This window comes from Aphelocoma coerulescens, chromosome 12 (genome assembly GCF_041296385.1).
Source record: "Aphelocoma coerulescens isolate FSJ_1873_10779 chromosome 12, UR_Acoe_1.0, whole genome shotgun sequence".
Classification (NCBI taxonomy): Eukaryota; Metazoa; Chordata; class Aves; order Passeriformes; family Corvidae; genus Aphelocoma; species Aphelocoma coerulescens.
The window spans coordinates 9,353,715-9,365,764 of record NC_091026.1 but is presented as its reverse complement, the minus strand read 5'-3'; the positions used below and the strand labels follow the sequence as shown (position 1 = coordinate 9,365,764).

The following is a 12,050-nucleotide window of genomic DNA, read 5'->3' as shown; positions in this document are numbered from 1 at the left end:
TAGATGCTACCATGTGGTGGCACAGTGCCCAGCCGAGTGTCTTTCTAGCAGAGAGGTCATCCAACCCATCATGTTCTTACATCTTCCACCACAAATCCTGCGTGTCAAATACTTGCTCTGCTTGCTATAGCCCTGGACACTGAAATAACATATCCCTTCAAAATTTTACAGCAAAGTCCAAGCTGCATGATCCACCATGTTTTATTAGTTTTTTTTGTTCTTGATTTTGGGTTAGAAAGACTGATGCAAATCACCCTTCAGAGCTTTGTCAAGCTGCTGCAGCCCTAAAACAGGCTGTTAAAAATAAAACGTTACAACAACAATTTGCCACTGACTTGTCTCCCCATTGCTTTCTCAAAGGTCAGCGTTGCTTTAAAAGCCCACCAGCTACACAACCCACGGAAGGACACAAAAATGCCCAAAAAGCTACTTTTAACTCACCTTTTTGGGATGTTTTGTCCACCCCATGTAATCGTGACAACGTACTTCCCTGGGGTAGCTGGATAATATTCAAATGCATATACACCATCCATAAAGCCTTTTTGTTTCACCAACTCCTCCAAGCCCTCTGTTGAAAGATCAGTTCAGCATTAAACTTAACAGTTTCCATCCTGCTTTCAATTACTCAGACAAGTTCATGTTTTCTAGTATTTATTTTAGCTTGCAAGAATAAATTTCTTCCACCAGAAAAAAAAAAGGTCAGGTTATAAGGGAAGTTAGTTCTAGCTGCCCTCTAGGACAAAGACAGCAAACACTTCCAGAAGAAATACAGCAGAAAGTATTTTAAGTTACCAGATTTAATAAGTTCCCTTGTGTTTTATTTTCTTAGTCTGCAGTATGATGCGTGTCATATGTTAAAACAAAAAAGCTTAACATTCGTCAGACTTTGTAACCACAAGTATGCAGGGAATGCCTACTTTTCATTTTCTTCAAGATGAAGAATTTAGGAAGAAAAGCTTAATACGCTAAAATTTACATCGATACGTCTGTTGCTTTTTTCCCCCCAGCCTCATGAAGCCACACAGTCAGAGCTCTGTGTGTGTGTGTGGAGGAGGTGAAGGCAATACAATGCACCTTTGAGTGCTGCCCCAGGCGGGGGGAGGTGGCGGGCTCAGAGTACCACACAGGACTGCTGCTGGCAGCTGCATGAGCCAGCGGCTCCTGTGCTCCCATCCTCCCAGCCTGCCAGGCAGAGGGGCCACATCCAGAGCTCAGGACACACCAAGGCACCTGGGCATAGATCCTGACACATGGTCTCTGTCAGCCTATAGGTTTCCTTTCCTCCCCCGCTTGTGTGCCCAAGCAGCTTGTGCCACCAGGAATACTGCTCTGAGCCAGTCCCAGCTTTATGACAGCAGGATTTCCATCCTGCCACAGACCCTGGTATGTGACTTGCTTCCACAGATTGGATGAAGATGCAATGTGTACCCATAAAGCTTAGAGGCCATGGCAGGCAGATGCATGGATTTCCTCAGTTTTGCTAACTGACGCATTAAAATGGAAAGAACTAAAACCAGATACAATCTTAACCAGCCCTGCAGATCAAAACCTCCCCGCTAGACACAAAGTAACAATAAACCCTTCTGAAATCTGGCTTTTTATACAGATCCCATCAGTTCCATCAGGACACCATCTTCTTCCTGCTCTTCCTTTTCCCAGGCTCTGCTCCTTTCCATTCTCCAAAACACACGCACAGCACAGATTCACTCCAGCACTCACTTGGTCCCTTTATAGTCACTCCAAGGTCTCCGCTCCCTGCTGCTCTTGTATCAACCTTGAAGTCGGCCGTCTCCCTGATGCGGACGCCCTTGGGCTGCAGACCTCGACCAGTGGCACGACAGGCATTGGGGTTGCAAGCTGCAAGGCAATTTCAGGCATTACTACTGTCTCTGATCTCAACATACAGGTAGCCTAGCCAGCGTGGGACAGCCTTTAGTTTAATGTTGACTCAGGGCAACCACAGCTTAGCTTTCAGCACAAGGTTATAGAATTAAGGCAGACAGACAGGAGTCTGCCCAGCCACTGTCTATGCCCCCTGGCTTTTAGGCAGTAGCAGTTGGTGCAGCCAGGCAACACGGACCCCCTCCAAGGCCATTTCTTAGAATGGTTACAAACACTGAAGCCCTGCTGCTTTTCAATTCAGTGCCAGTTATCAATACAAGACTTTTACACAGCTATCACATAGAGATATTTACTACAGACACAACCTTCCTGACGCCTTTCACACTGAGGCCCACTGCAGCGTGGGGTGAAGGGTTCCTTTTGCAGATAAGCCCCAGTGAACAGTATTATTGTGCTGATCTTTGAGAAGCACATGACTGGGATAACTGCTATTAGCAAAGCTGAGTTTTGCCTGTGCTTTGTTAAAAGACGTCACATCAAGGCCCCTCTGCTTGTCACAGTTCACACTTTCACAGAAGCAAAGCCACCAAGCCCTCTGCAGACTGAAGCAGCCATGGGTAGGGGCAGGAGATTACACTTGGCTTAGGCTGATCTTGGCCTCTCTACTCCAAGCACTTCTCTGGACCCGCAGAGTGGCTGCAGAAATAAAGTACCACACACTTATGAACAGTTTTCATTACACAATCCCAGCTGTCATAAGGTCTTCAACGCCAGAGACTTGAGAGGTTTGAAGAGACTTACAAACAACCACAGCTTCCCAGCACTGTAAACCAAACATGCATTTTCCCCAAACACACTGTGCTTACAGCAGGAGCACAAGTCTGTCAAGCAGCTTGTTAGGTTCTCACTCACTAAACAGCTTACAGGTTTTCCCCTCACCCCTGCAGCAGCCAACATCGCCCTATATCTTATACCGGACGGTGTGAGCAGGGATCGTGTGCCATCTGCCAGCTCTGAAAGCTCAGTGGGAACACACAGGAGCGTGGCTGACGTGGAGTGGGAACAGCTTGCAGAGCACTTACACAGCTGCGTCAGGCAGCCTGTGGTTAAGCCAGTTTCACTGACTGGGTCACACAAAGCTTCAGTTCGCTTGCAACTTTCCTCCCCAGTCCCAACAAAACCAAAAACCCTTTTGGCTGGGACAAGCTGCAGGCTAGAAGCTTACAAAAAGCAAACATGACGGAGCATCCTGCACACCTCTTACCAACTATGAAGCCATTAGCAGTGAAGTCCAAAATTCCACAAATGGAGGGTAGCTCAGGAGAGATGAGCAGAGATCTAAAAGCATAGGAGCACGTAAGGATGGAACAGAAAGCAAATTAGGTGTCCGTTAAGGAGGAAAACAGTAAATATAGTCATTTGAGGAACAAGGGTGGAAAACAGCAAGACACTGCATAGCTACATAAATTACTCAAAAAAATACAAAGGGCAGCTTAACATTTGTAAGTCTAGGCAGAAAGGAAACTAGCAACAAAAGCCATATTACTGTTAGAGAGCACTGGTTTACTCTCAGAGTATCCAGGTGATCCACTGAAACAGGACCAAGATGTTGAAAGGTACAGAGAATGTAAAAGGCAAGATCCAAGCATTTTCTGTGATCACATCCAAGGAGAAAAGTGGCCATCTACATTTATACGCATTTTGAAAAAACATACCCTCTCCAACGAGAACAGTGCAAGGAGTTTTGGGAATTGCCTCCCCTGCAAAAGTCACTTTGACAATGTGAGGACCAGCTTGAACAGGTTTGTAGGTGCAACGGTAGACTTGGTTGCCTTTGTCTTCCACTACAACTTCAGCAAGGCTTCTCCCCTGAGGATCCTCCACTTCCACAATCACGTCACCCACACCAGCACCTGCAAAGGAAACAAGCCCAGCTGAGCCTTGGCTTCCCCAGTAGCAACAGGCACTGTGTTTCAGACCACCACCAGCTGACTGGGCTCAGCCAGCCATCCTCTGCTGCCAGTGCTAGGCACAGTCTCTGTGTTCAGCTTTTGCTGACAGCAACCAAACATTTGAGCAGGGAGTGGGCAAGACAGGATGGTGGCATGTCCATGAAGTCAAACTGACAGGGCTCTGCTGCTCCAGCCACAGGGTTTCACAACACAGTACTGAATATACACAGCCTGGTTACCCTATGGCTACCACCTTGTAGCACCTCTATCGAAGATCAGCCCACAGCTTTACCAGGCAGTTCAATCTCTCAAGCTTTAAAGTGGTTTAGATTAAGAGATTGGACAAATGAATGCTGGTATGACAAAGATCCTCTCTGCTGGACTATATGTATTCACTTTTGTTCAGACACCTGCTCCTCTCACATCTTTTTCAACTCACCATCCAAGAAAAACAGTTTTCTATACACTTTCAGAGGCCAGACACGTCTTTACATGATTCAGACCACTCCCTCTCCCAATTAGAGGCTGAACACAGTACTTCCCTCACTATAACCACATTTAATTTTATTCCTAAGCTCCCTCAGGCAGAAGGCAATTTAAAATATGCTACTCAGCATATTTTGGTGTTTAAACGCTACAAGTAACTGCCCTAAGTAGTTTCACATTGTTCTAAACGAATTAACATTTGTAGCATCTTATTGACTCATTCCTCTAGGCTACAGCATTGGCCTAATAGCAGGTAACAAATAATGTGATGGAGATGCCCTAATGAAGATAGTAGCCCTCTAATAATTACAATAGAGGTTGAAACCAGTTCATCATTGAAGTATGAACTCAAAGTAACACTGCAGCAGGTTCTTTCTGTAGAGCTAAATACAGAACGCACTATGCATTTACAGTTTGCTCACAGTTTATCCTTCACATTTATGTTCAACCTGCCACATTCCTGTTTAAAACAAGTCAGGGAAAGAAACCAGACAGAGACTTGACTGCTGCCATCCAGCAAATTCATGGCAAATTTCTGGGTCAGGCTTAGCACCCTCTTGCCCCAGCTGAGCTCCACACTTCAAATATTTCATACACACCTGAAGCCTTCAGAGCAGCCCAGCTGTTATTTCACCTATGAGCTTGATAGGGCTACAAATCCTCATGCACTTTTCAGCTTTTTTATTTCTCCAAGGCCTTAGGTTCTCACATTTGAGGAAACGGCAGGATTTCCATCATCATTCATCCTGCTTACCTGCTGTGTAGAGGTCAAAGTAGGTAGGCTTATTGGCAATGTTCCCTGCTGCCTCCAGTCCTGGTCCCTTTGCCGTCACTTTGCTTGCATCTCCCTGGGCTTTGTCAACATTCACTTCAAATGGGCTCTTTGAGATGTGCTGCCCAGCAAACAGGACTGAAACCTAGAGACAGACAGCATCAGCTTGGACCACCAGGCAGACGCAGAGCTCAGATCACCACCATAAAGCCAAGAGCAGGGCCAAGCACCTACATTCCTAACACAAAGAGTCTTTCCCTCAAAGGTGAGGGACCATCCATCCCACAACCCTCATCACAGCCATGCAGTCTAACTGCTGGCCACCTCCTTAAAGTTCTGTTGATTACAGAGTCAGCCACACCAGCATGGAAGCTTACATCAGGATGTACCAATATGAGGTGGATCTTCATCAAGCAATAAGGTGGCAGCAGAAGTTGCATTTTATCTTTTCAGGCTGGCTGTGGGGACCAGCCGCTCTGGAAAGTGTCAAAGCAATAGGATCCACCATCATAAACCTGCTTCTGTGGGCATCCAGGGACAAAGGGAGGGAATCCTTCTCTGAAAAACCCCTACAGTGTACGGTACCATCAGCAAAGAGATACCTTATAGAAACAACCTGTTGTTTTCATCTGCATCTCTGTGACTGGCTTTATGAGTTGGACAAAGTGGCCCCACGTGAGAGGAGAGCCACCTGTAGCACTAGATACCCAAACACAAATGCATTTTCTCCCAATACACACTTCTTTCCCCATTGGCAAGGGGAACAGCCCAAAAGCCAGATGGAGAACTAAGGCCCATCAATTTAACTCTTCTTCAGGATGCCTGAGGTGGTTCTTACCCATCAGTGAGCAGGGAGCCCTCAAGGGCTCATGTTAACAACCAGCAGAGCAGCATGTCTAGCAAGAGAATACTGGTTATTGACACACAACGCACCTTGTGAGGTCCAGTAACCCTTGGAACATACTGCACCGAGTAGGTCTTGTTTTTGTCACTGGACGGCGTTATCTTCGCCTAGGAGAGAAAACACATCCATTGTCGAGCTGTGCCTACGCACGCCAGCTAAACTATTTTCTGATACTACAAACGATTTCCAGAGTCAGCAATGTTAGACACTTGCTGCTGTGAGAGCAGGGATCCTTGCTATTCCCTCTTCTCACACAGAAAAACACTCCATTGGTTTTGTCTTTGCAAGAGAGGAAGCAAGCCACCTTCTCCCCACCCCAGCCCTTTCCTTTGCTGTTAATTGCTCTGTTGAGGCAGGCCAAAACTGAGGAGACAGTAAGTCCAATGTACAGCTGTATTTTTCTGGAATGTTGTAACATGATCAAGTGGAACACTTGGATGAGAAGTTTCTATAAACATTAAAACCAGCATTTTAACTCAAAATGATTCATGGCATCTAAATAGCTGCTTTAGCCATTCTTGCAGAATGAGTAAAGGCAGACAGTGATTTAGTGATGTCTGTTATCTAAAAGCAGGTCAGAGTGTACTTGGCCAGTCAAGCTAAAGCTCTGCAACTACTGGACACCGGAGTTGTGTTGCTTAGTTGCAGATAGTGACTTTTTTTCAAGGCAATTATGAAGAAGAGCTTGAGGCTTCTTGCACTTTAGATAAACAGTATTTTGCAATTTCTTTCTAAATCACTTATTTGTTAAGAACTCACCTGTGAAAGATCAAGGTTACCGCAAAATCTATGCATTCAGACCAACTTTACTTTTCCGTACAAGACACTTAACTTACATACCTCCTCTCTGTTTCCTTCTGGATCTTCTATGAAGACCATCAAGTCACCCTGCCCAGCACTGATAGTGTCCACTGTGAAGATGGCAGGCTGCTTCACCATGTTCCCATGAGGCTCAATCCCTGTGAGAGAGATACAGAATGGCACATTAGCTGCTGCCACAAAACCTGAAAGATAGTTTGGAGGTTACCCAAAGGCTGTCCAACCCATTCTCCCATGCAAGCCACCAGAATCAGTTTTCCCAGACTCCTGCACGACAAGTCTTTACCCTCTGCCCAGAGCATCATGCTCACAATAAGGCCATCTCTTACAATACAAGCATTTTTTAAAAAATGGTTGAATCATCAGCATTCAACCCCTCTTACAATCTGTGACCAAGTCAGGAATCCAGCTGCTATCTAGATTCAGGGGAAAGCAAGTTACCCTGACAGGTACTGAGGGTCACCCCCACTGCTGGTGAGCGCAGGGCTGATGCTGACAGCAAGTGGGATATGTGCATTAGCTGCTCTTTAAGAGCTGCTCTGCTTCACACAGCTGAATGTTTAAGTGTGCTGCATCACAGGATGGGTGACTAGAGACGCAGGAGAGAAATTCTGGGAAGCCTTTAGGTGAAGGCATTACCCTAGAGCCAAGGGTAAAAGACTTACTTTAAGCAAGACAATTTTTACCTATACTGTCCCATCTTACTCCATTTTCAAAACCCAGCAGGACAGATACTGCTCAGATTTACTATTCTTTAAAATCTGCTCAAACTACCTGGCCAGAATGAACACTGTACAAATGGCATGCAGGAACCTCTTAAAACCATAAAAATCTTGCTACTTGGTGTGGTTTCCACTTAACTTTTAATCAGTTTCCTTATTCCTCAGCACAGGGCCTGCTACAGCACGCATTTACCAGCAGGGTTTCATCATCTCCCTGTACATAGTCCCAGGTCATGACATCTGTCATGGTGGTGTCAGACTGAGTGGGTGGAAGAACTTCCCAAAGTTGCTGATTCCAGACTAGCCCAAACACATATACCCTTCCATCCAAGGCAATTACTCCTTGGCTGATTCATAAAACCGTGGGCACTACTGCTCCATAGCACAATTAGTGGAAAGCGCAACGTCTGATAGATTATAAAGGAAGTGGTTGCGAACAACAGAATTCCTGAACTTGTTTATCTTCAGAAAACAGTAACTTGAGAGCAATTCAAGGAAGATCATGTTTTTGCTAGGAAATCTGAGCATTCTGATAAGGTGTTAACAATTGACATATTCATTCTTTCAAACTAAGCCCTAGCCTATCATCTAGCTGAAACTGCTACGAATTTGCTCTGCATCTCTTCAGTCCATCCCACAAGCATTAGGATATGGTATTCAAGTTAAGTATCTCTCCTTCTGCAAGCACAAGAAGGATTGATCATCCTCCTCTGAAGACAATTTCAGCCAGGACAGCATTAGTTACAACACTTTATTAGCCTACACTTCATCTTCTAGATTTTACTATCTTACCCGTGGTCTGCTTTGGATGGTTAAATGAGAACTCCTAGCACACCAGTGACGACCTGCACAACTCTGTACATCCCCTCTGCAGGCTCATTTCACACTGGCTCTACACATGGCTGTCCCCAACACAAACCCCCATGGTGTCCAGGGTGGTCTGCTACAGCTAAGACTCGCATTCAGAGGTTATGAGTAGCTTACATGAAAAATGGTAATAAAAAGAGCTAAGACTGACCCACTTCACACTTGATAGTCATCTTTTTCTGGAAGCATGAAAACCTGTTTTTCAATTGTACAAAAGACCCTGCTCAGTCAAGGACTTGCTGCTGGAGTCACCTTCCAGTTCTGACATACCTTAGCAGTCAGAATTATCAATTAGTATTAGTGACTCTGTTTTAGCAATTAACTTCAGGAAAACATCAATCTTTCAAGAAGAGCCACTCACTCTAAAGTAGTTTTCATTACAATGGCTCCAGAGCACCACACAAAGCAGACAACAAAGTAATTCCAGTTTCTGAATGAATAAAAACATGACTAAAGCCAGACTTGACAGATTGAGGCAGGCTAATCAGTCTTCAGGCTAATCATTTAGGGCCTGAAAAATGTGTCTGTGTATTGTGGTTTGCTGTGGAAGGCACCAACAAAGGTGCCAACAAAGGACATAAATCCCAAGCTGGACAGGTGCTAAACCCATTCTGACTGTTGCAACTGCTCCTAAGTGCACAAATAATGTCCATGTCCATTCATTCCACTAGTTAAGTTTCAATGGAAAATCAAGTTTAAAAAAACCCAAGCAAATAAGAAAGCCAGAAAAAAATACAGAAAGTTTTGTTTCTTTCCATTTCACTCTTGTACACCCAATTCTGAAACTCACTCATTCTAAAAATCTTGAAGGACCAACAGCAGCCCCAGATGTAAAAAAAAAAAAAAAAAAAGAAAAAAAAAATTAAGATGGAACGGAGAGCCAAGTGTAATGCTGAAGAGATGCCTTCCAACATATCAAACATGTTAAAGGTAAAAATCTGTTACTTACTCAGTTGTGACTGTGCACCAATCTAGAATAGAACCTCATCGATAGTCATACAAAATTATCAATTTAAAAGGTCAGTTAAAAATAAGAATGCCTATGTAGATCTACAGTTGCATAAACATCTGTGGACAAGTCCTTCCAATCAGCAAACACAGCCTTTCCAACAAAGGCTTTTTAATATATCAAGGCTTACCAACCTATCTTTGTACATGTGCAAAGTATTCAACATTACCAATCAATTCAACTAAGTTCTTTAGAATTAGCCCACTGCAACACACATCAAACCTAGTAAATGGAAAATTGTCTCTACAGAGAGCCTGCTCAGAGAGACAGTGAGGTGATGAGGTTTGTCCTCTTTTAAGGAGTGCTTTATCACAAGAAGCATTCACAAGGTGCTAGATCATCACCCATCAGCAGCAACACTGCTGGCCTGAATTCCACACTAAGGTTGTTTTAGCCCCATAGCATGCTACTTCTTCCAGCTGTGGACGGGAGGCTGGCAGCTTGCAGAACAGGTTCAGACTGGGGAATTTACATGTTAGAACTAGGAGTGTCTTTTGGACTATATCCATGTATTTCTGAAACCAGGCACCACACCAAGAGTATACAAGTGAAACTTTGAAGTCAGTTAGTTACAGTAGGTCTGAAGTTCAACATAAGCAGAAAACCCCACCCAGCTTTCTGAGGAGTTACTGCTCCACGCAGCTTCAGCTCATCAAGTCCTTACCTCTGCCATAAGCCCTTGCTTTCTTTGGATTCAGTTTGGGTTTTAAAGGAGCTCCAGGTTTCAGCTTGGCTTTGGGGAACTGGGACAGGTAAGTCATCACAGAGTGCTCATCTACATCAGGGTGGATAATTTCTTCAGGGGTAATAACCTGAAAGACAGTGCAATTAAGTATATTGTACCAGTGCTTGGTTACTGCATGTCAACAAAGAAACAGAGCTATGACACAGACTTAGATTTCAAAACTCCCACATGCTAATGAGATTTCTTACATTTATTTTCCCTTTGATACACACAACATCATTTATTATCTCAGGCAACAAAATCAAGAAGCTCATTATTGTCCCAGTGCAGTTTGGGGGGCTTTTCATGCCTTGATTATTAGGGGTTCTCAGGAGACTGCAACAAGTGTAATGGATCAAAGCAAGACAACAGTCATCATGTTCCCCTTGAAAAGTGACATGGGGATAATTGATACTGAAAAAATTAGTAAGTCATAATCCTGTATGCTACAGCTCTGAACTGCAAGGCTTGCAAAGCAAAACTTGTGACCAGTCTCTTCTCCTGCTTCCACAATAAAAGCTGTTTCAGAGACTTCTGGAATTCTGTTCAACTTTATCAGCATGAAAATAATCCAGTTTGTAAATACATCACTCTGTTTGAACATTATCAGGACAGGTGATTTCCTAGGCCAGTAAGTGTTTCTTCTGTGGAATTCAATGCAACAAAACAAACTCACTCCATGGACTAACAGATCAGGCACCACCACATAGGCCCTTTCCTCCTACCTTACATGCTGCAACAGCAGCTGTCTTCAACAGACACCTACACAAAATCCAGCAAGCTCTGAAATGTAATAGTGTGTTTCACTACAGTGCACCCTTTCTCAGGCAACTCTACATGAATTAACTGTAACTTTTCAGAGCATCCAAGCAGCTTCACCTGCTTTCCTCAATCTTAACTCCAGCTAGTCACAAGGTCAAAGCTGGCCACTGTGCTCCCCACAGGCAGCCCATGTCTTGGTGGCCATACCTGCGGCACACCCAGCCAGTCATCCGCCTGCTGCATGGCTTCCCGAGCGTTGTCTACGGGCTTCTTCGGGTCCCAGGTCTCCCAATCAGGGCACAAACCTGCAAGCACATTTCAGTTATGTGTTACCTGCCAAGGTGCTTCCCTAGCTGATGAAACCAAGCACAAACTCCACATTCCCTTGTGTTACACTGCTTTGCAGAAAGACATTCAGAGCGTTGCAGAAGTAACCAAAACAAGACAAGCATATGCTGATCACTGAAATACCTCTAAGACAGCAACCAGTGTAGAGTCAGAGAATGGTTTAGCCTAGAAGGAATCTTTTAAGGTCATCTATACTGACTCCCCCCCCCCCACTATGAGCAGTGACATCTTCAAGGAGCCCTGTGTAACCTGGCCTTGAATGTTTCCAGAGATGGGACATCTACCACCTCTCTGGGTAACTTGTGCAAGATACCAATATAAATTTAGCACAGATACATCTACCATCCTTTATGTTTCACTGGTCCTCCTGCAGCATATTTGGTAAAGAAAATTTCAACCGCTTGCCACAGCAGTCCAGATTGCATTAGATGAGCACCAGCAATCATACTAGCAAGGCTGTTTTATAAGAAGGTGAGGAAATTTTGCCTTTTTCACACTTCATCAAATTATTTGCCTTAAGCAGCTCAGTCTCAGCTTGCTAAACACCGAAGTTTCAGGTAGTGTGCAGCTTCTGGCTGCTCTGTGCTGCCTCTGCAGTCCTGTTTCAGGAGAACACATGAAGTCTCCCACTGCACCCTAAAGTTGAAAGGTTGTTGGCACTTGCCGTGGGAACAATCCTTTCTTCCATTTAGGAGCCAGCATTTGTGCCTTTGTCCCTTGCACCCAATACAAAGTTTAGATGTGGCGCCTCCCAAAATGCAATCACACATTCTGCTTCAGGCCAGAATTTCTCTGGGCCAAGTAGTTTACAACTTGCTGCTTCCTGCAGCTGGTCTCTGGACT

The 12,050-nt window shown here is 44.5% G+C and overlaps 1 protein-coding gene across 6 annotated transcripts in view; it reads right to left on the bottom strand.

Annotated features, from left to right (window-relative positions):
• FLNB (filamin B) overlaps window positions 1-12,050 on the bottom strand; it is a 71,890-nt gene that overhangs the window by 35,430 nt on the left and 24,410 nt on the right. For all 6 annotated transcript variants that reach the window (XM_069028085.1, XM_069028089.1, XM_069028086.1 and 3 more), the window contains exons 3-10: window positions 11,067-11,164; window positions 10,038-10,185; window positions 6,797-6,915; window positions 5,986-6,063; window positions 5,035-5,197; window positions 3,558-3,755; window positions 1,720-1,857; window positions 442-568 (exon numbers count right to left, since the gene is read on the bottom strand). In XM_069028085.1, the coding sequence (XP_068884186.1) occupies window positions 442-568; window positions 1,720-1,857; window positions 3,558-3,755; window positions 5,035-5,197; window positions 5,986-6,063; window positions 6,797-6,915; window positions 10,038-10,185; window positions 11,067-11,164 (1,069 nt within the window). The remainder of the gene's footprint in view (window positions 1-441; window positions 569-1,719; window positions 1,858-3,557; window positions 3,756-5,034; window positions 5,198-5,985; window positions 6,064-6,796; window positions 6,916-10,037; window positions 10,186-11,066; window positions 11,165-12,050) is intronic.